We start from the raw sequence: 26,619 nt of genomic DNA, 5'->3' as shown, positions 1-26,619 counted from the left end.
ACTGTATCACTGGCCCGTGAAAGGGAAGGAGCGCCTTAGTGCACAAGGCAGACTGTTACGTTAGCTAAGCTTAGCTAGCTTAGCAAGGGTAACGTCAAAGGTGGGCGTTCTACAAAAAAAAATCGCTGGTCCGTCATCGGTCAGCGACCAGGGTACCCGTCCGTCACTCGTCAGTCCGTCATTTTTTCGTGACGTGCTGACTTGTAATCGTCAGTCCGTCAGTTAACAAGCCATCTATCACCCATTCCTCACACATCTATTCATCCACCTGTCCATCAGCTTTCCTTCCTTCCGTCTTTACTTTATCCATCCTTTCTTCCTATCATCCCATCCATGCCTGCAATTTAAATGAATGCACATTTTTTCCCAAGTTGTCCTTTTTTAAAATTCGAGTTGCACAAAAAAAATAGAGCCTTGACACCACACTTTTTTTTTTTTTTACAAGGACAGCCACAAGGACTTGTTTTGGCTGATGGCTACATGAAATACAAATGGCGTGTAATAAATAAATAGAACACGCTGGGCCTGATTGATGAGGATGCCAAATAGTGGGCACTAAATTGCGTGTACACTCTAACAGACTGACCTTGCATTGTTGGTGGTGGTGTTCAGTGTGACGTACTAAGATTGAGATCCTTTAAACGCTAAAACGCTAAATTGCATGTTTGCTCACCCTAAGAGATTGCGTGCGCTGTTTTCAACAGGTGTAAAAGTGGTGGCGACCGCCATATTCAAAAGGTTTTACTGAAGTTTGAAGTGATGAAATTGGAAGTGGGAGAGGCAAACAAACATTTCAAGGTTACATTAAATATGTCGATTGTCCTGAATACCATGGGGAAGCCATAAACCGCATAAAAGCCATGTTTAGTTTAACTCGCCCCGGGTGCGTGGCAATGTATGTGCCCGTCCTGCATAACATCGCGTTTAAATCTTGGGACAGCACACTCATTAAACTGCTCTGAGAATTGCCACAGCGTAAAATGAAAATAACCCTGACAGAAGGAAATACAGAGTTGAGAGGAGTTTTATCATAAGCGGTACAGCATGACTCCTTCTTGTGACTGGCTCCAAGTCAGGCTTGAAATCATTTTCAAGCTCCAAAATCGCATTGCTGAACAGATGACATGTTGTGATCATTTTTCTTGCCATTTCAAAAATATTAACACGGGTGAAGAAGATCTCCCAGTGTCCTCAAATTTTTGCTGGCATCACTCTGCGTCCGGGTTTGCACCTGCCCTGTTGACTTGCCATTTAAGATGCGAAAACAGCCATCGCGGTGTCTCTCGGGTTTGATAAATCACATCGCTGGTGCCGAATCAATGAATCCCTTCCAGACAATGGAAAACTAATGCTACGATTTTGCGTGTCTGGCAGGTAGTAGATCAGATTCAACATCTGTTTGCATTAGCGAATACGTTTTTTGCACCCAAACCTTTAGTAAATCAGGCGTCCTGTGACTGTGTGCGCGTGTGTCGCATTAGAAGCATCAAGGATTGGAGCGCTGTCAATTACTGAGAGATGATCAAAGTGCAGCCTGATGTTGTCTGTCCTCTGTCTTGCACGCTTCCTCCGGTGTTGGCAACATCAGGAGGAAGGGGACGGTGAGGCGGTAGCATGCGGGGTGGTTTGACGCTCTGCGACGTCTGCTTCACACTTCACTAAGGCCCCTCTTATCACACACACGCATGTAAGAAAACAACTTCCCGCATTCAATCCGACATGCCGCGCACATTTGTTGGGGCTCTGTGGGGTTCTATTGACATCCCCGATATCTATTTTTTTTTAAAATTCAAAAGCAGTTTGGTCCTTTTAGTAGCAGGCTGGTCGGTTCTTAATTGCAATTTAAACGCTAAAAAACTAGACTAGCACTCAGTGGAGAACGGCACTCCACCAAGGTTTATAAGGTGAACAACGGTGGCCTCTAACATTTTTCTGTATTTTGTTCATGTCTGGCATGTGTGTACGAAATGTTTCTTTTCAAACTTTCCTCTTGTACAAGTATAAGGAGACAATAACCACTATGATAATCCAACTAACATTATCCGATTGTGGGCAGCTGTGTGAAAGTTGGAGAATATGCCGCTAAAAATCTGAATGAACGTCAGACCTCTTGTCAAACAATAACCAGTCTCGATTTGGCCATGCCCAACAATGACTTGTTCTCTTATTTTTTTTTTCCAGTAACGATTGTGTAAGTCTTCTGGCAACCCAACACATACCGATTGAAAGAATGTTTTGTTTTGCTTTGAAGTAAGAAAAGCGAAAGAGAGTCCTGAATCCGGACATGTTGTGAACTCTTAGTTGAAAGGTGCCATCTACATTCATGGAAATTATTTATTTTTTTATTTGTGTGTAAAACAAGCCAGCCAACAAAGAGCAGATGTAGCGACGCTCCTCAGAGAGCAGCGACCTCTGCCAAGGCTTCAGTATTTGAATAACCCGCAAAATCAATCAGTGAAGTTGTTTGATCACAGCCCTTAAGCCATTAAGAGGAGGTACTCATCCACACATAAATTTAATCAAGAGACCGAATTTCGGGAACCATGAACGCAGGAAATTACAAGCGGGGTCCGATGAGATTTGATGTCGATAAGTGTCTCAGCACGGGCGACGAATCGGATCCGATTGAAATGTGACTTGCAGAACCGTTTCTGACCCCGTATACATACTTTTTTAAAGCCATTACCAGCCACCAGAATTATGATATTTACATATGTTTTCAATGGTGTCTTCACATCCTACATTGGGTGACTTGGCCGTTTCGACATAACGGCAAGAAATTCCAGCATTTGCCGCTGTAAACGGGGCTAAACAAGCGAGTCGGCAACTGTTATTTTTTCACGATGATCCTCTTCAGTTGTTTTCGGCCGTGTTGCTTAGTGTGCGGCAGGCCTAAAAGGGGTTGCACACGTCTGGTCCCACCTGTTGCAGCTGTGATCCTACCTCTGATGGCAGAAATTTACCAGGTCGACTTTGTTCCCCCAATCCCGGTTGCTGCCGTTCAAACAGAACAGCAGTTCAATCCAAGTTTTTACGTGCAGTGTGATAGGGGATTCTTTCAAATTGAGAGGATGCTTTTGGCAATCCCCTTTGTCACTTAAGAGCTAAAATGACGTCAGGGTGCAATTTCAAGACCATTTTCGATGCGGCAGGGGGTAAAACACAAATCCATCCCTGTGTGGTAGCTCGCTGATAGCTTCTTCAAAACAACCCGAACGCAATGATTTTAGGCCCCTCTGGTGAGTATCAATTTACCCTCTCAATGAAGATCACGTGAACTCACAGCCTTAAATAATGGTCCTACTTGGATGTGGCTAGCTCAGATAGGCCTCAGAGCAGGCAGTGGGTAAATAAGTAAATAAACCTGGGCGCTGGCAGGTCTCATAAATTGTGTTTCTCCCAAATGAGAGTGCCTGAGAATCGATACACCCGGGAGGGATCCTGCTGTGTCTCGGAGCAAGGACGCATGTTTGGGTTGCACTGCAGAAATAAACAAGCCAGGAAAGAAGAGCTAGTCTGAAGTGCTGGGAGTAGCGTGAAGTCAACCAATTATGTAATGCAAAACGTTAAAACATAATCATACGTTTAACACCGTACCCAGAGGCGGGTATTACGTCACACCGATGGTCCGTTTTGCTGACGAATGACGGGATCACCTTTTAAGAATGACGGACTGACGAATGAGAGAAGCGGGTTTTCATCCGTCAGTGTAATCGTCACTAACCACGTTCGTCAGTTACGGACCGCCCATTTTTAGTTACGGACCAATGGACTTCTGACGGACTTCAAGAAAGGATGGATGGAATGGAGGAAGAAAGATGATACATGGATCTATCCTTTATTCTTTCCTTCCTTTAAAAATATTCTATAAGGAGATGGGGGATGAATGGAGTGATGGGTTGACGGAAGGAAGGAATTGCCGCAGCTGTTCATCTAGGGCATCCGTGCCACAAACCTTACACATTGTGCTGGTCTACGACATGTGTTAAGTATTATAGGTATGACTGTCCTAGCCTCTCCACAACGTAACATTTAACCCGGTGGCATACGCCGTCATTTATCACGCCCAGTCTTACGGATGAGTCGGTCCGCTATGTGTTAATTGCTTCAAAACAGCGAGTCATTAGCATTGACACAGAGGGCCGGGATGTATGACAGGTTAATAGCACTGCGCACCAACACCGAGAACCATTAACCTCCGAGATTAGAACGGCAACTGAAGGGATTACACGCGCCTGACCGTAAGTAAGTAACAAAAACAGCCTTCCTTTTCATTTTCGATGTTGAGACTCCTCGTTCCACGGCAGGGCAAAATAATAGAAATGCACATTCGCAACCCATCTCCCCCCCCCTGCTGTAAAGCGCGGCTAATTTGCTTCCAATTAAGCGGCTAAATCACTTTATTACTCCATACTCAAGGCTGGAGTGCCTTAATGTGGCTTTCCATGATGGTAGACGGTGGTGGAAATGAATAAGCACTCGCACGGCAGGCTGTAATTTTCCCCCGGTCAAGCTCCAGGCATGCAGGTACTTAGCGCTTTCATCACGTTAACTCGAAAGTGTGTAGCGCTCCGCTCAGTCCTCCAGCTTTGCTGCATCTATTTTAGGTTTTCATTTAGTTAAATCCAAAGCATTTAGGGTGAGAAATAATCTGCCTAGATATCCTAGGACGTTGGGAGCATAGATGGTAATTGTCTAAAATGTCTTGAGAAGGTGAAGATTTTTTTTCCCCCACGTTTTTACATGTTCCTGTTCTACCCAGGGGTCCTGGGCAGCCAAATTAGGGGGGGGACGGACGAATTATGGTGACGGGACTGGTGTTGGGATTGTTGTTTTTGTTTGGGAAGCTTTTCCATATTTTATTGGGAAAGTGTACCACAGTTTTCCAAAGGGCTCACTGGTCCGTCACTTCATTAGGTACACCGAGCCTCGAATTGGATCTCAATCCCATTCTCTCGATTGAATGAGATCCAGTGCAAGACCTGTGTGGAACATTTTTGCCCGAAGCTAGCGCAGCACATCCAGAACCTGGAGGCGGTGTCAGCGCCGTGCTGAAGAAAGTTCCCGCGTTAATGAATGAGCCAACCTCTTAGTTACATACGCCATCCATAATTAATGACGACCAAACATGAAAGCGCAGGCTGCTCCCACGCCGTGAGTCACTGCGGATGCAGACAGACGAGCAGGCCGTCGGGCTAAGACGAATGAGCTGGAAGGGTGGCTCGTTTCTCAATCAGCTGCATTGACGTCCCGGGAAGGGGTGTCGCCCAAGGGAATTGAACTCGTTGAAAGAGTGTTTGTTAAAATGGGGAAAGCGAACACCAGGCGCGCATCGAGAATCACGTATCGGGTTTGGTCGTGAATCAAAGAACAAACTGCATTTCCCACCCATCCATCCGTTTTGTGTAAGGTGCTCGTTCTCATGAGGGTCGTGGGTGAGATGGAGCTTAGCCAAGTTGACTTTGGGTGAGAGGTATTTGTGTTGGGACAGAAACAGGTGTGCATCACTTTTATCTAAAGACAAAAAAATTAAAAAATGCAAGTAGCTATGACAGTCAAGAATGTAATAAAATGGCAAGTCGGAAGGTAGTCATTTGTATTTTTAAGGGTTTTGGGAAGCGGAGGCAAAAACGGGTAGTGAACTAGCATGTCCGGCGCATTTTTTCTAAATTAAATCAAATATAAACTATTAATTTCTCAGGATAATGTTATAAGGTGAGTTGGAATTATATTTAAGTGTTTTGGGACCATATTTTGGGATAAACTTCAAACTAGAGTCGTCCCCCACTATTCGCATCAGATGGGTACCAAGCCCTGCCACGAATAGCGAAAATCCGTGAGTAATTGATGCCTCCCGCCGAAAGGTATACAATTGCCTATAGAGTACAAAATAGTGGCAAAGCACTACTTCTACCTTGATGAAGCTCCTCAAGGCAATTAAACAATAGTTCTTGGCACCAAGACACCACAAGATGGGGGGCAAAGCACTACTTTTGTCTTAAAGAAGCTCATCATCTCACCTTAACACTATATATATATATATATATATATATATATATATATATATATATATATATATATATATATATATATATATATATATATATATATATATATATATATATATATATATAAATATATAGTGCGTATATAAAATTTTAGTGTTAAAAGTGTTAAACTCAAGTTAACATCTGTTACAAGCTTCGTAGAAAATTATGGTTGAAGAATGTGAATAATCACGATCAGTTATGGGAAATTATACAATTAATTAGTTAAAAAATGTTAATCGCTCAACAGCACTAGTACATATACATATATATAACGATTATATATACATATATATATATATATATATATATATATATATATATATATATATATATATATATATATATATGTATATATACACACACACACGTTTTTTTCCTATCCGTGCCAGGTCTTAGTCCCTATTCACGGCCAATAGCTCGGGTTCACTTTATTTGAATCTGGACTCCAAAATGTAATTGGCTCTTCCTTGATGATGATTTCCATTCAAGTTAGTTTAAGTAAGACTTCACATTTCACATCAAAAAGCGATAGCATCTCCCCCAATGAAGATAGAGGCAGCAGGCACAAATGATGAGAAAAGGTTCATTTTAACGGAGGAGGAATTGCTTTGCAGTCACACGAAGCACGGATGAGTTTTGTCTAATGGGCTAATACATCTCAAACTAATGGACCTTTAAAGGGCTGAGCGAGGCGGTCTACGTGCATTATGCACCCCCCGATCCCCACCCCCTCTTCTGAGATCGAGACAGCCAGAGTGACCTTCTGAAAGGTGCCAAAGAAAAGCAAACAACTCATTTATCCGGCCATCAGCACAAAGAGCAGACGCGGGCAGGGGGCGAGGCGAGCCGGCAGGAGGCCTCCGACATCAGGCTGCTGGCTTCGCGCTCGGACGTGGCGGCATGGGCGGCGCAAGCAGGTGGGCCGCTTTAAACACAAAGCACACACATGAATCCATCCTGGTTTAGGGGGGGGGAGGGACAAACGGCGAACAATAGAAAGCATCCAATGCGAATGCAAATTTGGACATACGCTCTGATATGATTGAGATGTATTATCACATAAATTTGACATTCCTGCAAAGCAGGAATAAACTATAGTTAAACACAGTCCTATTAGGGGAGAATAAAGGTTTTTTTTTTTCCAGAATAAAATACATTGTGGTACAAGAATAAAGTTGTATTTTTAAAATTTACTTTGTTCCGTTGTTAAACTTCATAATCATGTTACAAATATACATACGACTTTTATGAAGACAAAATATGTCTTTATTCTTTCTAGAAAGACTCACATAACAGTACAGCTTTTTATCCCTAAAAAATTTTAATTTATCAAACGTCCGCCAAACAAACAAACAAACAAACAAAAAAATTACAAATCACAAAAATTCTTCAGAAATATCTGATAGACGTTCATTATGGGGGAAATGGGGGGAAATGTGGAAAAAAAATCCCGGGCCATGCATATTTCAATGTTTGGGGGGTTGTGGGGGAGCAGTGCCCCCACGGCCCCCCCCATCTAACCAGTGCCTGGACCCAGAAAGTTTAAGAATGCCCCCTTTGTTAAAGAGTGCAATCAGAGGAGAAAGAGGGGACAATTCCAGATTTTTGCAGTGCGCTGATTGCAAAAACGTTTGCCGCTGGATTGCGGTGGGGCGCCGTCTGAAACAATGAGTAAAAATAAAGAGCACAATCAAGCAGAGTGATCGCAAAAATGTCCTCTTAAAAAGTGCCGCGCGTTCTCATTTGGGACCTTGATACTCTGCACTGGCACGTTCATGAAAATAATGAATCACTTGCTGAAATGGCCGGAAATGTAAAATTTAAACTCCAGAATATCATTTTTAGTAACATTTGCTGATAAGATAATTCCGGCAGCATGATGGAAGACTGCTTTGCATCTTATTATATGGACTCTCGCATGATTGAAACTAAACTTGTATAGCATCATGTTTTGTGTTGAGACCATACTTTCCCTCTTTCCATAACTGGCAACCTTCACAAATCCAAAACCACATTACTAAATGCAGTTTCTTGGCCTATAAAGTGGGTACAATAAAGTGGAGTCTATCAATGATCCACTGAGAATCTCCACTATCCACATGAAATCCACTTTCAGCTGCACTGCCGCTGCCTCAGCGCTATAAGTGTGTGTAAAGCCTTAAATCTATACCTTCTAAAGCAGTGGACTAAAAGGTAGGTGGTTAGGAGACGCCCCCGCCCCCCCCGCCCCCCTCCTGCCCGCTCTAATAAACCGCCAGGGAGCTTTTAAAAACCAGAATGAAGTGCAGTACAGCGTTGAGCATCCCTTTCTCAAATTCCGCTGGGAGCACTTGAAGCATACATGGCTAGACTGCTAACATACAGTAACTAGAGCTTAGAGCAGGATATAGTAAATTACTGTACGTCAAACAACCACAGGATAGCGGACTTTACGTTCCCTGCCGTTCGCTTTGCACGACAGCAAGGCACAAAAGCGACAAAAGGACTCTGAAAATGTCGTGTAATATTTGTGGGGAGGACTAAGGAACAGGGCAAGTGTCACCGTTGCAGGAAAAGCAGCAAAAACACAATCATTGAATCCAAATGTAATCATCCTTGGAGCTCCCTCCATGATACGAGCTCATCAAGGTGGCCTCTGCACTCCAAAAAAGAATTATGTTTGAAAAACAAGCCACCTTGATAAGACTGAAAATGCCGATTTTCAATCCAGCAGTATGGTTTGTCAAGTCATGTCGTTTAGTCAAAGTCAAAGTCAAGTCTCACCAAAAATCATGGCTCAGCTTCAGAAAACAGCCGTGAGCCGCGATTGGTCGTCACCCGAGCGCTGAGCAACTGTGATGTCATTTCCGGTCGAGAGAAGTGACAAAATGGCCGCCCCCTGGCTAAAAACAGGTGGATTTTACTGCTTAAATCATATTCCACAAACGCACTATTACCGTATTTTCCGGACTATAAGCCGCAACTTTTTTCCTAGATTTTGAGCCAAGCGGCTTATAGTCCGGTGCGGACTTTAGCTGACAAACTGGAGCGGCAATCGGCAGTGAAATGAAGATAAGTACTGTTTATTTTCTCTGGGTTCTCTTCTGTTTTAATCAGCAACGTTGCTGCAGTGTTAAAAGGCACTGATAGGAAAGAATCTGCTCAGGCACACACGTGTACATTTACAGTTCATAATCGTTCTGTAAATGCAGTAAATATAAAAGTTTACATAGATAGGTGCGGCTTATATAAAGGTGCGGCTTGTTTAAGGTTTTTCCCAAAATGTTCGAAAAATAGAGTGGGTGCTGCTTATTTAACGGTGCGGCTTATAGCCCGGAAAATACGGTAATCAGAATGCCATGTTTTGACTAGTAAAGGTGCATAGAACATATTATTGCAAGGAATCTTTTGGGGTTGACTTCCTTTGTAACAATGAAGTACCAGCCAAAAAAATTTAAAAAACACACGAGATCGAACTCCAGGCCTAGGAGTAAGCGTACATGTCTTCAAGCACTTTAGCCGTAGCACTATCTAGCTCAAGCCTGCTGCCAGCTGAGCGTGTAGCATTGACATGGGCCGGGAAGAAACCACTAGCAGCTCATCTTTTTGGCGTCTCGCTCTAATTCCCGCCGCTCTGTCAAAACGATGAAGGTCACACCAAGATGGGGCCCAATTAAGACGGGGCCTCAAATGTTCTGCCTGCAGCCTTGTCTTTCCCCTTGTTGCATTTGTGTTTGTGTATGTGGGGCATGAAGGATTGCTTTTTGCATGCTTTGTTTCTCGACAGCACATAGGGGGGCGGGCGACAGATGTCCCAGCTTTGCGATGGCAGCGGAGTCCATCACCGAACCGCAGACCTCATTTCATTGAGCTGATAGGGCGTTATTGTAGACGCCACATAAGGATGGCGACGCAGGCATCAGGCTACGCTCGCACTGGCTCGGATCAATCCATCATACTCCGCAATCTCAGAGCAATGTGAGCTCAAAGATTGTGGGTGTGAAGAGTGATTCTCACGGCAAAGGTGGAAGGTTTTAGCTGTGTGCTTTAATCAGTGAGAATACAGTCAACCCGTGCATATTCATGATTTACTCTTCACAATTTCACGTGTTCACGTTTTCTGTGCTCACTCTGAAGCACGCTAAGACACCGACCAAGGCCTGTCAAGGAATACGTGTCAAGATTGATCGAACTACTCGGGTTATTTCGCTATGTGTTGCAGGGCTTTGTCCACCCCCCCCCCTCAAAAATGGGGGATGACTGTATATTGTATTTTTTGCAAACAGTAGAGCTGTTTTTATACTCAAATGCAGATTGGAAAATCCATTGACTCATCTGGGGAAACTCTTGTGGCAATATTTTGCTTCTAGTGCAGCCACCAACGGCAACACTTTTACACCGACTATAATTCATTTTGCAGTAGTAATATCACTGAAATGAATGGAAATGCCAGTTGAAGCTCTCTCTCATTTTTGTTATGTATTTTTGGTAAGGGAAATAGCATTAATATTGTGCTACATAAAAACATATAATAACAACGTAATTAAATAGAATGTAAAGAAAAAAAGTTTGCACATCTTGACAGATTCATTGCAGGTCCTTCTGGTGTGTGTGGCTTGGCCACCAGACAGAAGTCATGCAGACGCAAAAGAAGAAGAGTACTATTCTAAGTACCTCAGTAACCGCATTTTTTGCAGAGGAACAACGAATATATGTCTGTGCATATTGTTATGTTTGTCTACATGTGTTGCAGCACCACTTGTGTTTAAATATATATCTTCTTACTTAAAGCGTTATAAGAATTTTTTTTTTTAGTTTCCCATCATGTGTTAGCATTAAGCTAGCGGACGTTAAGGCAAAGTCAGGTATTTTTTTTTTTTTTTTTTTTTTACACAATATAAGAAACTGCTGGCAAGTTAAAGCAAAAAACAACAGCTCGTATCTCTTGACAAAATCAGGTCACTCATATCTCAAGGCGACGCGTGTTTCGACTTAAGTCGAAATTTGGCTAGGTTGGACCGGAATTCCCGTCATACTTCCCTGTATCACCAGACAGGGGATCATTACGTGTCCCATTTTCCCCAGCAAACACACCGAAGTTGCAACAGCTTTGTGAGCCAAATATCACTGAAGAGGCCCAGGAGCTTGTTGAGGGCTCCAGAAACCCCTAATTGTGAGTTATTATCAGGATGTTAATTACAGCTGAAGAACAAGAACGACATCCATGTGAATCAACTCTATAAGGAGGTAGAAAAAAAAACGCCCCAGTTGGAAATAAACAGATGTTTTCGACAAATTGTCTTTTGATTTTCCGAACTTCCTTTTTCACTCACTGTGACAGTTAATTAGAGAAGTGGTAAACAGTCCTTGCAGTTCACTTTGAATTCGCTGGTGGAGAACAGAAGTCAAATCGTGATCGGAAGGGGACATTTCCAACAAAAAGAATGCTCATTGTTCTTGTTTCCCTTTCGGAATCTTTGAGCATAACAGGTGACCTTCATGTTCCGCGGAGCCACTGGCGGTGGTGGGGGGGGGGATTGTCATTTGGAAAGCAAGCGGTTTCATTCCACGTCTTGGACGGCATTGACGAAACTCTTAAAGGCTATTTAAATGTAAATCGGTCTTTTAAAATGCAATTTTTTGGTGAATGCCACGAAAGTCAAAACAAACTACGCCGGAATAACTGGACCCTCAACGAAGTAAGAGCAGATGCAGTTCTTGATAAAAAAAAAAAACATTTTTGAAGACTTCACACTTGCGTAGCACTTGGCTGAAAACTTGGCAGTGCAATTGGCTCTATTGGCAGAACATTTAACTGGCCATCGGCCTTACAAATCTCCAGCTTGAGATCCCTTTGGCATATTGGATGAAGCGCTATACCAACAAGCAATCAAATTTGCTGCAAAACATATTTCACTGCTCTTTATCGTGAAAGAGGCAAAGAAGATGGATGGATAAAAACACACTGTCTCCAAATATTGGGTGTAATGCAAATTTCTTTATTGGTGTTGCTTGCTTTATTTTTTTTTTATTTATGTCAAAATATGAATATGAGAGAAGAAATCAACATTTCGATTTTTATTTCCAGGTATTTACATTTGGATTAGATAGCACCTTTTTTCAAAACTATTGGAACATTTGACGGACAAATGTGCTTTATTGCCCGGGTGTTTGTTTAGCTTAGGTCTCTGGCACACAAACTTAAGCCGTTAAATCGCTGTGGCCTCTCTTTTGCTTGGTTTTCCCCAATCTATGGCACTCTTTGGCACACTTACTAGTTGAATCCAGTGAAAATGTGGAGTCACGCATTGTTGATAGTATAAGAGGAATCATTTTGGACAGGGCAGACCTTCTTCCGCATCTGGCAGAAAAGGCTCCACGGCTGTGTATTCCATCTTTTTGGCATCCATTCAATAGTTCAAATGAGACGTGCGTCTTCAGGTAGTTAATGTTAGTATAGCGAGCATTAAAGATCTCACGTAAGCGTTCACGTTTCTGCGTGTGAATATTCAAATAAATCATGCTGATAGCATAGCGAACGTTTGGCGACCTTGAACGAACCTTGTGAATGAGCATTTGCTACATTCGCCAACGCTCGCAAACGTCTGAACAAATGTTCAGGTCACAAATGTACAAGTCACAGGAAACTTTAGCTATGAAATTTAGTGTACAGTATTTTCACAAGAAGGTGCGGCCTCTTTTGACTTCTTTTGACACTTGTATAGCCGCTACGGATGTTCAAATGTAACATTCAAAGTTACTCAAGGTTTTGAACAGTTTGTTTTTGTAACACATTATTTCTATTTCCATTATTTCCTCGGAAAAATGGGAGTGTGATCAACTTTGGCGATTCCGCTCTGTTCCTAATTTGCCCTCAAGCGAACCCTGAAGCCTCATTGCATCCCAAATGGTTTTTCAATGCAAAAGCTATTATTTCTTTACAGCATAGCACGCCTGAAGTGGATCAGCCAGAGACACAAGTCGGTCATGTTTGTGCAGCGCACTGCTGCTTTTCATCGGCCGTTCGACAAACACAACGGGTAAAGGGCATTGTTGTCGTTGGAATTCAAAAAGCAAGGCTTGTGTAATGGCCATAAAAGGGTAGCAAAGGCTACCTTAAGGTTGCTGCCGTGAGCTACGAGACATCAAGATTTATGGCCTATCCAAAACCACCGTCCATGTCGTATTGAATGTGCCTGATTTAGTGAGTCAGCACTTTGCTTCTAGACTTTGACAGACATGTTCATTGACTTAATGGGCAAATTCCATCAACTGTCTCATGGAGGCAGTGAAGGAGACACAAAGACAAAGACAACTTTAAATCTGAGATTCATACCGGGGGCATTTGAGGTTGATGTGTGCCGTAACGGCTAACGAAAGGCACGGTTTGACAGCTTTGGATTTACATTTATATAACTGTATTTCAACCTCTGATCCTAAACATGGAAATACTGCTGTCACGAGTCAAAAGGTCCAGCAATGCAGAAATCAATTAAAAACAAAGCAAGCAAATTCAATGGCATGTGAGGCTCAGCGTGACCAGGATGAAGAGATTTGAATAGAAATTACGATTATCCTTGTTTCCCTCCCTGCGTATTATTGCTTTTGGCAACAAGGGTACGCTCACACCTGGTTGCCAAGTTGCTGTCTTGCTCCGGTCCAAACCGGTTTATGGCTTGTAAACAATGTCCATGTGCCTCCCTAGTTCGGGTCATGATCACACAGTAAAAATTTCAAGCGCATCAAAATCGCACAGCGAACCAGGTACCTTCTCTTACACATTACAAGAATAAGAAAAGGAAAGTTGGATCAGGAGTGACAAGCAAATAAAACAGCACAAATAAACACCAAATGGATCAAGACTGGTGCTTGTTTGATCACTTGAATTTTTGAATGATCTGAAGAGTCCACCAGTAAATAAGCAAGTGCACTTTAAAAGAACAAAACCAAACATGCCAACAAATATTAAGCATCTACGAGGGTGCTACGTGCTAACATGCTAAACCTAAAGGTTGGCGCTCGTCGCCATCGGTGCTCGGTATTGCTGCGCCATCCAATTGAGTCCCTTTCAAATGAAAGAAATTGTGCTCGTCTGACATAACCGGGAGTATAATACGTAGCCCAACTGTGTGAAATTCTGCGCTCACGCCAACCCCCCGACAAGACAAAAGGCCTTTACGCTTCACAAAAGCAAACGGCTGTGGTTACATCATTTTCCCAGAATCTTATTAAAGGTCTTCAATGATGCAATGAATTCAAAGAATCTGTGTACAAATTCAACTTTATGTTTGACCAGGTCCTTTTGCACCCAAGCATTACGGCGATCCATTTTTAACTCAAATGTATCTAACGTGACCATTTTCACTCATAATTGCCCCCCCCCCCCCCCCCAAAAAAAAAATCCAGACTTTCAATCTTGAGGCGACATAATGCAGCACTGCTCCCACAGAGTGAGGAGGAGGTGGAGTTTTATGGCACTTCTCAGACTGTTCGACTGTCTGAGAAAGCTAATGGATTTGCTCCAAAGCGATTGTCAACGCTTTGAATTTTGTCAATAATGTGAAAAAATAACAGCCTGCATGGGGGCAGACCGATAATATCGATATCGACATACGGGTTTCCACCCGACAGTGATGATACACAGCTAATTTGGATCTTTTTGGACCATTAAATTAGACGATTTGCAATCACTGCCTTACTACGCTATCATAACCATTAACCATAACAATAACCCTAAACGCTCACTTTCAACCTTAACACAGACTACAGCGTGTGTTTGTTTTCATTGTTTTTATCCTCGCCTCTTGTTCCTTTACTGAACAGAATGGACAGTCTCCAACGCATGGATTCCTTTGTGTCCGTACAAATCGAATGGATGCTCACACATGCACATAACATCAAATGCGCTCATCCTCTTGGGGGTTAGTGGCACTAGAGTGGGAACGCACTGGCCATCTGTACGCATCTCAACATTCAAATAGCTCATCAGCATTTCAGTTTGTATGGTCTTCCATTTTCATGAAAGATGTTGGCGATTGTATATTCTGAGCATTTCTAGGTTAAAAATACTGTTTCCTTAACGTTGTACATGATTTTAGAATTGCACGGCAAGCCGTGGTCAATCCAAACCTATTTTTTTTTCAAGAATATGTTCTATGCAGGCCCACTAGTTGAAACAAAGCATTCTGATAAATATTGCGTTTGTGGAATATGAGAAATCCACCCGTTTTTAGCCATCTCAGGGGGCGGCCATTTTGTCACTTCTGTCCACTGAAAATGGCATCGCAGATGATCAGGGCTCAGATAATGACCAATCATGGCTCAGCTTCAGAAAACAGGTGAGCTGTGATTGGTCATTATCTGAGCTGTGAGCGTTTGTGAAAGTGACAAAATGGCCGCCCCCAGAAAGAGCTAAAAACGGGTGGATTAACTATTATTCCACAAATGCAATATCTATCAGAATGTCTTGTTTCAACTAGTGGGCCTGCATAGAAGAAATTCTTGAAAAAAAATAGGTTTGGGTTGACTTCCACTTTAAGGGTCCTCTTGTCCAAACAGGCTGTAGTTTCAGCTGGCACAGTAAGTACTTCTTACCAAGCCGTTTTTGTGTAAGAACATTTTACTTGCTTCAAGCATTTTCCCCTTAAAAATCTTAATTTTAGATGTATTATAATACAAAGTTCAATTTATGGTATTCAAGCGTTTTATAGTAATGGCTCTGAGTAGGTTTACATTAAAATAAGAAACATAATTCTACAGGTGTAGGAAATCCTTTTATTTTCTAGTTCTTTGTGTCTTTTTAGGCTAGCTGCTGCATATTTATTTGTATATATTTGTGTTAAGAAATCTCAGATAATGGCAGATAATATTACTTGAGTTACCGGGTAAGTAATTATTCCTCATTGTATTACTTTATTTTAAACACGTTTTTTGGTGTGTAAAACACACCCAAAGGGACCCTTTCTTTTCCCTCACAGGGGAGAAAAAGAAAACCCAGTCATAATGAACATAAAATAAAATAAACAGCTCTCAGTAGTGTTTGCATCCCCTGCGGGGGTTACTTTAAAACATGTTTGGTAGTGGAAGCAAACCAAGAGAGGAGCATGGTGCATCCGACAAAGACAAAAAAAATAAAAACAAGAACAGAAGGATGCTGGACAGCTGAATGGGAATACAAACGACACCACCAAGCCGCCATCCATTGTCAGCTCCCTCCAATCACTGCTTGACTTTCATTAATTCAGCGCACAAAACAGTTACCAGATGCCATTATTTATTTAGAGTATTTAATAGGCAAAATGCTTCCTTTGAATAATACATTTGGGGTGGCTTTCGGGGAGGTGTCTGTGTATGTGTATGTTTATGTGTGTGTGTGTGTGGAGGGGGCTCTCTTGATGAATATTCACATGCTGTAAAGGGTGGAGGAGGGGGGGGGGATATTTGGCTCAGCTGCACGACTCGTTCGCTCGGCTCTGGTGGCGACGGCAGGATCAATATGGCTCGAGCCATGTGTGTGCGCCATTAGACGAGCCAAAGCTGCTCCGAGCCAGTTAGGCTCGTCTCCCTCAGCTGGGAAGGGGCCGGACACTGAGCTGTCAATCAAACGGACGGATAGCCAGCGTCGTTTTTATCAAGCCAATAAGATGGCTACGAGGTAACTAACGGCGCATATTTGTATGCCGTTCCGCACAGTGATAATGACTCCGACTCATCAGCAATTCCAAACATGAAAATCTTCGGGTTGCAACTCGCTTGGGATTTTATATTTGTAATTATGGGAAGCTTTTCTTATATTTGTGTGGTAATTCTAGGTCTTGAAGCCTGCCAACTACAGGCCCGGCATGCATATTACAACATTATCAGCCATTTGTGCGGGTCAGTGTGAAACTTTTTTGTTCGCTTGTTGTTGCTCTTGTTCCACCTGATTTATTAGGATCTTGGCCAAGTTATTACCCACAAAAGGCATTGTAAGACCAAGCTGGAGTTGCTCCACAATGTAAACACCTCCACAATGACACAGAGTGACCACCTTTGTTTGATTTAAGCACACCTGCGCTCTGGTTTTAGTAAAAAAATTGTCATAGTGACACTTTCCCTTTGCAGAAGAAAAAAAAAAAAAAAAATTATCTTCCGAGTTCTGCTCACGCGCTTGCCCATGACTCAAGTGTAAAATTGAATCCCCGCTGCCTGTGTCCGGATTGCGCTTAGCTCAGCCGGGCAGAACGTGGTATCATTGAAGAAAAAGGTGACAGCCGCAACCTCATGAGAGGAGTAGATAACAATGCTATAAAGACTCAAGAAGAGGACGGAAAGGGGGGGAAGAACAAGTCCTCTTGAGGTGTCGCGACAAGACCAAAATCAGCGATTACTCATCCGGAAAATAGAGGAACGGTGGGGGCTGGATGGCACAAAGGAACAGATCTTGAGAAAACAATGGCATAAAGAGCGGGAGCTTGTGATCCGCAGCATGAACAAAAGCCCGAGAAACGCAAATGCAGGACCTTCTACAATATGCATGAGGGCTGAAGAAGCAGGATGCAATGAGACCGATGGGTCACTAACACACAAAGGCCCGCACATGGCTGCTCAAGCGGGCAAAATTCAAATGAAGTCCTGATCAATGAGCCAGCTGATCTGGAGATACAGGCTTTGGTCATTAATAAGGACACAGGGTAAATACACGTAAACATCACAACCCAGGAAGAAGGAAGCGTTGCACCAAACAGATTCAGGAATTCGTGTTCAGCCACATAGCAGGTAAACATGTAGGGCAGTCCGATACCGCAAAAGTGGTCCAAACTACAATGTGGAGTTTGACCAATATGTTCTGGAAAAATAAGTTTGTCTTGAAACCTGAAATCCTGTATGAAAGCTTGGTGACAGGGTGGACAACAACAGGGTGGACATTTCTGGCTAATGTTAGTATTTCACTTTGCAACATGATTCGGTTAGCAAGCTGACTGAACTGTTTAACAAACATATTTTGAATTTTGGAAAGGTTTTTATAATTTATATTTCATGATGACAGAGTGGACATGTTAAGACAGTTACACACACAATATGATGAAAATATATATAATATATTTTTTTAAATTAAATATTTTTTCTTCAACGATTCACCGTTCAAGCCTCGATTGTAGAAAGACAAAATGCTTGTGGTGATATCACCAAAAAAACAAAACGTCTGAGGATTTCTAGATACCCCACAATGACAGGATGGACAGCACTTTCAGGGACACATGCAAAATTTTCAAAATCTACATTATAAGAAAATGGAATACACAATCAAAATGACTTTTTTTTTTTAATCAAATAACCCATTGTGGACAATGAAACTATGTTAAAAAACGTTGTTTACGTTTTTTATTTTGCATTATTTAAGCACGTATAATACACAATGTAGTTAGCAGAGCAGTGTATGACTTACATACACATACATGCAGTTAATAAAATGGTATATAATAAAAATGAAAATGAAAGTCTCTTAGGTGATTTATGCAGTTGCATTTTTTGAGATGAAAACCACTATATACATAAAGTTATAAAGTTTGAATGATTGATTGATTGATTGATGGAAATACATCTTAAGAGACTTATCCTTATACCAGTGTGTGCGCAAATCTTTGGCCACTAATTTAATATGACCTCAGTTACATTCGTCTGCTACATTTCAATGATGACTGAGTTGACGACACTACAGGAGGCACTTTATAGCAATAGTGACCCAGCGAAAGAGATAGTAAATAGCTTCATCATTATTTTCATGGGCTTGTGATGGTATGGAAAACAAAATGCTACCCGTTATGGAAAGGTGTAACAAAAACCACCGGGAATTAGATTTATTGTATTATCTACAATCTATCTGCCTATCTGTCAGTCTGTCTATCTATAGTAGGCAAAGAACAATACTATTACAAACATTCACTCACACTCACATTCACACCTCAATGAACCCAACATTCATTTTTTCAGAAGGCGGGAGGAAGCAACTCAAGAAAACCCACGGAAGCACGCAGACTCAGTTCCACACAGGAGGGGCCTGAGCTGAGATTCAAGCACTGAACCTCAGAACTGCGAGGCAAACATGCTAACCACAAGCAAAAAAATGCCTCACTTTCTAAATTTAGCAACACCTAACCAATGTTGCTCAAAGCAAAGGTTTGTTGAGAAAAATAAAGGCATACCCCAAAGCATCCCACTGTCCTTGAATGCCAAGTGTGAAAGGAATACAAATCGTCCGTCTAAGTGACAGACTGATAATGTGACCCAACAACGTGATTCTCAAGAGCTCCTCTAATAGTCAACCAACTCACATTTTAAAGGATGTGTACCTTAGGCTCGAACATGTACAGATACCAAAACTACACATAAATGTATTTGAGACAAAAAAATAAACATTTGACACTTTTAAAGGGATTACTGACATCCTCAATCCATAGTAATTACTGTTAAAAATGACTTACTATAAATACTGAGGAGCTGACGCTGAACTGAAACGATATAGAATGAAGGTAAATGTCGGAAATTAGAAAAATGTGAAACTACGAAATCAAAGTATTAATAGACTATAATGACAATTTCTAAAATCAATGTGGTCAATGAGGATTTTACATCAGCATAGCTGCCCTGTATTTATGTACTATTTCTAATGAGAGCTGTTCAAATGCTAACATGCTAAGAGTAAGCACGCTAACCTGCGAAACGGAAGCAAATTTGTAAAAGTTGGCAAAACGCGAAAAACTGAAAAATGGGAGTTGGGAATGTGACTTTCAAATATGAGCGGAATGTGCTGAACCTTTTGAAGTTGCCACTGTTTAAATAATTGAATAAAGAGAGAAATATGGAAGCAGGAGTTACGTTTGGAAAATTGTTCCATTCATTTTCAGTGGGATTTTTTTCATTCAATTTCAGAATTGAGAATTGGGGATATGTTAAATAAATAAGTAGATAAATAACCCCCACGACCCTTGTGAGGATAGAGCGGTACAGATAATGGATGGATGGAATGAATGAATAAATGAATGAATGAATGAATGAATGAATAATTAAATAAATAGTGGCCCGGATGTCCTGAATGAGACGGACATTGACATTGGAATGGTTTGAATTAGACAAATGTGGAAGGATTTGCCACCAAAAAATTATAACAAAATCTGAATTAATTTAGGAACTTTGTTTCGGGAATACTGAAAATGTGTGAATTTGCGGAATGTGACTTTGCAATATGTCATGAATGAGCTGAACAGTTGAAGTTGGTCTGGATGATTAAATAAGCGGAGGAATATGGAATTTGGGTATCGTAAAGTTTACGCTTTAGAAGGACTAAAAAAAAAAAGAGAACTCATTGGTGCAGAATATTACACTCTATGCCTAAACGATCTTCACACAACAATATATAATAATGTGCATCCTCTACTGTTTTTAACCACTGTTGTTTTTTACTGTTTCTACTTTTTCTTTTATCGACTGCAGCTAAAAGTCATCATGCTTGACAATCCATCGGCATTAGAGGCAAACTTACCTTCCGGCAGAGGTGAGGTCCGGTCCAGAGGAATGCAGTGCGATGCTCGCAGCCTTCCTGGAGCCTGAGGATGTGATGCAAGTGGTAGTGCGCTACAGGGCATCCACAAAAAAAAAAAAAAAAAAGTCGATAAAAACGTGTGTGGGTGGAAAAAAGGCACAGGGACAATCTCTGTTGGTCTTTATCCGTTAAAGATGAGCGGCGTCCGTGCGTGACTCCTGGAGGCGGAGGAGGTGGAGGAGAGTGAGCGGATGGTGGTGATGAGGAGCGCCGGAGCGGTGCTCACCTCTCCAGCAGCTGAGCGCTACTGAACAAAAGAGTGCGCTGCAGTATTCTAATGAGCGTTAGCAGCAGCAGGAAGAGGAGGAGGTGGAGGAGGAGGAGGAGGAGGAGGAGGAGGAGGAGGAGATGGGGCGGTGTATGGGTTCTTACAAGAAAGAGGAGGAGGGGGTTATAGATCACAAGTTACTGCATGAAAGCTTGAATCAAACAATTTGGTCAATTTCTTTGTTATCATGCAACGTAATTTGTATACACTAGCGCCTTGACTTATGAGCTTGATTTGTTCCATGGCCGCGCTCATAACGCGATTTAGAATTTTTAAAAAATGTACTTACTCTAAATAAATACGATAGCAACATAATCAAACAGAATGGAAATAATTACACTTTTTGGCTTAAATTAATAAAGTTTGTGCATCGTGATTTCATGCTTCAATTCCCATTGATATTTTTCTCCTCCTCGTTTGTGTGCCTTGCCCACCAGAGGGCAGTGTAGTACAGACACACACGGCAAACTAAGAAGAGTTTCACAAGTAAACTATACTTTGGCATTCGCACACAATGATTCGGGACATTAGTAGTTTAGCCCTGCAGTCCCTCACTAAAAATATGTACTTGCTGTTTCTCGTTAAAACAGAGAGAGTTGTAAGTGTGCTACAGTTGAAATAAAATCTGGCAAAAGCAGTGTTGTCATACATACAGAGCAAGGCGTGCGCTTTGTAGCACAGAAAGTATAATGATCCCCCAGGAGGACATGTGTGCAGGCAGCCAGGCATGCAGGCGGTGGCTTTTGTTTCTCTCCCTTCAAGGAGATTTTGCTCTTATTACAATATATCTTTTGCTAACACAACTCTCTCAATGGGGACGTTGCGAAAGCCTCCTTTCACGTTGTGGTGGTCAGTCAAGCTTCGGGAGCTGTCCGCGGTGCTGACCGAGAGAGCCCAATAATTTATAACTTCAAAAAGTGTCGGGAAAAATATTAAAATCATATGAACTTAAATTCATGGAGCCAAGATCGTTTTGATGAATAATATCTTGAAGGTTAAGACCTGCAGCTGTCTTTTAAAGCTTTGTTTTTTTATTTGTCTTCTCTTCCTGAAATGACCTAAACCAGAAAACAACAGAGAAAATGCGAAAAATAATGAATACGTTTTTAAAAGGCGTCTATATTGATCCCACGGCGTCCCAGCTCTTTGTGTTTATTTTGTGTAGTCAGTACATCATGGTCTTAAACGCATATTTGATGTGGCGGCTGGAGATTTGAACCCCGAGCATCGCTTGGAAGCGTCCTTTGGCTGGAATTTATTACATTTTCTGAATGCCTTAATTAGGCAAACACTGAGGGGAATCAATCCCATGGAAAATTCCATATTAAAAATAGTGTCCGGTCACCCCTGAGTCCCACTGGAATAATTACTCATGTTTGCCCCTGAGAGGTTTTATTTTGGGGGAGGAGAATAAAGTTGACTCTGATTACACCCGTCTGAGGTGGCGGCTTTGTTTGCGCAGAGACAACGTCCGGAAGGTGGAAAAAATCTGTTTAGACTGTAGACAAGACAACAACAGACATTGCCAAGCCGTCACCCCGCTAAACACCACGGAAACATCTTGAATGAACAATAAGGCGACAGCATCTTTCTAATGAATGTGATGCAGAATTGCAGATAAGAGAGACAGAGCTATAAATCATTGTAAACAACTACTAATCTTATTGTAAATATTTACAAATCCCCTTCCACAGTATATAAAACACTTCAATAAAGTGTATTTACTCAGCTGGGAGAGGCCTTTATTTGCGCAAATATCAATGACATATTCAAATGTGTCATATTATTAGCAGTTTAACAAACAGGCAACTCTACACTCTCATTTGCTGACTCCCAAATCACTCACCAGGCTAGGCCCCGCCTTTTAAAGCCTTACACACCCAAAGTCACAGATACTACAGTAGAACTTCAAGTTCGAGACTCCAAGTGGACAAAAATATTACCTGTACCTCACCTGCACATCATTTTGTCATCAATCTCATCCAAATGTTTAATACAGGAAATAAAAAATCGGATAATTTTTTTTCAAATGATAAGAACGTGCTTATTCACCGCAAGGCCCTGATGGAAGCCGTACAGACCGATGAGCGCTTGTGTTGAATGCGCGCGGCTTGTCTGCCGAACACCAACAAGGTCAATTAAAGAGCAGTAAAATCAAGTCAACCTTGAACAAAGGGAGCCATAAAACCCGGTTTGCTAAGACATGTCATTCAAATCAATTACACCGGATTACAGGTCGATAACAATGTAATTGTCATTGCAAGACTGTACCCCCAAGGTGCGGGTTGAGCGGGCTAATTGGGCAAAAGGGCAGAAAAAGGATGCGCTCGTGGATAATGGCAGGCATATTTTATTAAATTGGCTTGTGGCTCCAAACACAGCTAAGCAACCGCAAAGGAGCAGGTGTGTGCGAGGGGGGTGGTTAAGTCAAAATAATGCGGTTGGAGGTTTTTTCGAGGTCAGAAGCGCTGATGGGGACTCCGCAGCTGAGTGACCCGCATACGACAGACAAAAGCACTAAGAGCCAATCAGCAAACACACTCGGTCATTTGTCATCGGACGCCTGATTGAAGGCCTAGATTACCTGATGGCGGAGGGGTGGGGGGGGTGGGGGGGGCAAGGGGGGAGGCGCAGAAAGGAATTATGGAGGATGCTAAGGCATCACCAAGGAGTCTCAACAGCGGGCGAGGAAGCGATGGCCCACGACGGCGATTGATCAAGGTTATGAGAATTTTGAGACTTGCGTCAGACGGATGACTCCCAGAGAGTACACGGAATTGAAAGAAATCCGATACATCAGGAGGGGATTTATTGCAGCCATATGTTCCTAAAATTTGTCAGTGCCTATGGATCTCTTCAGGGTGGGATGAGCATCAACAGCGAAGCACGTTGAACTGAATTATTATATATTTTCTGGTTTGTCATAAAATAGATGACATTTCCCACAATTTAGACTGGTACGTTTTGCCCGTTTGTTTGCAATATTCCACTGCAGTGTTTTGGACCATCAATGGCATGTGTTTCTACTGGCGGCCAAAACAGGAGTTCCCTTTCCCGTCTGTTCTGGATACCGGCCAAAAAGTGTGATCAAATAAAATGGCACCCGGCGCGCCAATGACTTTAACACATTGAGTCATTTTTTTCCCCTGAATCAGAAAACATGTTAAATCTTTGTTGGCAAAGTTGTCCTCCGCTCTTGTTAACCCGCTGAAATGTTAATGAGGCTTAACAGCGGCCAGTCACCTTGCAAGAAGAGAAAATGCCCCAGCCACACCCAAAAAAACACTTTGAGAAGTCAACCCAAAAAATGTTTTTTACAAGAAAATGTTCCCCACTAGTCTAAACGCGATACCGCGATTAATATTGTGTTTGTGAAATGTGAGTTAAGCATTAAAATCCACCCGTTTTTGTCCATCTGGGGGTGGCCATTTTTCCCACTTGTTGTCGACTGAAAACGACATGTCATATTCATGAATGAAATGCAAAGACGTCCACCACACATATCAGCAGATATATCAAATCCACCAAAACCACCTGCACCACAACTTAGACCTGCTTTCACCTGTCCTAAAGCCTAGTCTGCTTCCTGTCACCATGTATCACTGTGAAAATATTAAGTCATAATATCGTATTTGTAGTGCCCTATTTTTTCGCTAACGTCTCGGCATAATTTAATAAACTCATGTATTCCGAGCAAATATTGGCTTATCGTCATGTGCCATGCTCCGACGCCCACTTCCAAAGAAAACAGTGATAGCTAATTAGCCATTGATGGATTAACTGCACTGTGTTGAGCAAGCATCTCATTAAGAAAGTGCACGAAAATGACGGGGGAACGATAGATGATGGGGAAATTAGGGAATGAGATGTTATGGTTTTGGAAGATGGCCAGAGTAATGTGACTTATACATGCTTTTAGAGTGAATGAGATATATAGTAAAAAAAATAATCATAATTCTGGCAAGGATATTTTAGGGTGCTTCAGGAAGAGCACAAAAATCATTTATAGATCCCACAGAAAAAAAAAACTGAATGAATGAATTTGTGGATAGCGAACTGCTAATAGTCAGGGGTTCTCTTCAGTTAATGAGGGTTTTACGTTTTGCGAGAGTTTGAACAAATCACTTACTTTGTTATGGAAAATAGGGAAAAATGCTTTGAACTCAGAACAGAGCAGAAGTCAACCAGCATCACTTAACTGATTGTGTCCCACTTTTTTTTCCGATGGAAAAGCGGCAATTCTGAGAGGAGCTACAGTAGAGCTGCGCAATTCATCGAAAATTCAATTACAATCGCCTTTGTTATACTCCACGATTACAAAATTGGCATCATCGGAAAAAAGGATTATTAATATGCATTTATATCCAACACACTGTTTGTTAACACAAGGAAATCATAGTTCAATTTATACATTTGCACCTTTTGGGGGGGTTTGTTTCATAGCTACTTTTATAAATTTTGTTTAGTCCAAAAGGAACTTACATAATTATAGTGGTTCAAAGACATTTATTTGTCTTTATATTTTTCACATTGAAACATGTTCTTGTTTTGTACCCCCCCAAAAAAAAAAAGATTGTTTGAATAATCGTGATTTCAATTACGACCAAAATAATCGACATTTTTTTTTCCCACAATCGAGCAGCCCTCAGCTACAGTATGTCGCGCCGCGTCTGTAAAAGGGATCGGTTATGCGTCCACATACCACCAGAAATCACGACTGCATCTCTACAGACCCTTCAGTTATTGAGAAGCAAGGCGCTGTGCGGCTTACAGCGCAAATGGCGCGAGTGCCAGGATGAGGGCAGCAAAGTGATGACAGAAGGAGGCATTATGGATGTCCACAGCGGCCGTTAATGCACTTAATGCACTGCGAGAGGCAGAAATGGACTTTGATGGACGACGCCGATGAAACAGAACAGAAGTCGTCTGTTCCATTCAATCCCGTTCCAGCATCCCATCCCAGCATCTTCCTCCTCCTTCTCTCCTGAAAATGAGCTCAGTCCATTCTCGTTCCGGCTCCGTCAGTAATGGCAGCCGAGCTGGATGACACGCGCTCCACATCCCCCCCCCCCCCCCTCGCCCCCCCACAGCGATCTGTCTTGACACCCCGCTCGATCTGCCACAAGGAAAAAGCGAATGGCCCTGCGAGAAGAATGTGCCACGTCATTTCCAGCCTGGGCTTTATCACACAGACAAACAGTTTACACAAGCGGACGGCGGCGTTGAGAGGCCACAAGAGTTGGGATGGATGTTAGAATTTGTAATGACCCAAGTGTGCATCCGGTCTCAGTAGCGCGAACGATTTTGCGCTGCCAAAGACGTAGTGGCCATTTATTTGTTGTAAAAGCGATGATTCATCAGCACGCTGGAAACTTTTGAAGCATGCGCTTGGAAATCACCAATATTTTCCAAGTTCACCTTGCATGAGAGGGTTAGAAATTCTGTGCGCAGGCAGGGATGTCATATTTATGTCGTCTTTTGTTTTCCGTTTAACCCTACTCGGGGGGGGGGTCGCCGAAACAAAATCTCCTCTTCCATCTCTCTCTGTCCTCTGCATCTGTTTCTATAATTCCGGCTACTGTATCGGCAAGTCTTCCCTCGTTACATCCATAAATCTCATCTTTGGCCTGCCTCGTTGCCGTCTACCTTGCATCCTTCTCCTGATATATCCACTGATACAGCATTTCCCCTCCCCCCCCTTTGTAGAATCTCTCAACCTGGCCTCTCTAGCTTTGTCTCCA

At 42.2% G+C, this 26,619-nt stretch overlaps 1 protein-coding gene across 5 annotated transcripts in view; it reads right to left on the bottom strand.

Moving 5' to 3' along the window:
• ncanb (neurocan b) overlaps positions 1–26,619 on the bottom strand; it is a 129,001-nt gene that overhangs the window by 87,761 nt on the left and 14,621 nt on the right. For 3 of the 5 annotated variants that reach the window (XM_086046281.1, XM_086046283.1, XM_086046286.1), the window contains one exon: positions 20,551–20,642. The exons of 1 other annotated variant lie outside the window; for it this stretch is intronic. In XM_086046281.1, the coding sequence (XP_085902407.1) occupies positions 20,551–20,642 (92 nt within the window). Of the gene's footprint in view, positions 1–20,550; positions 20,769–26,619 lie in introns of all 5 variants that reach the window. One more of the 5 variants, XM_086046285.1, reaches the window with a different exon arrangement.

Source organism: Filicampus tigris, chromosome 12, assembly GCF_054856515.1.
Source record: "Filicampus tigris isolate MCC_2025a chromosome 12, RoL_Ftig_1.0, whole genome shotgun sequence".
Lineage (NCBI taxonomy): Eukaryota > Metazoa > Chordata > Actinopteri > Syngnathiformes > Syngnathidae > Filicampus > Filicampus tigris.
The sequence above is the reverse complement of the archived record's forward strand: the minus strand, read 5'-3'. Positions and strand labels throughout refer to the sequence as shown.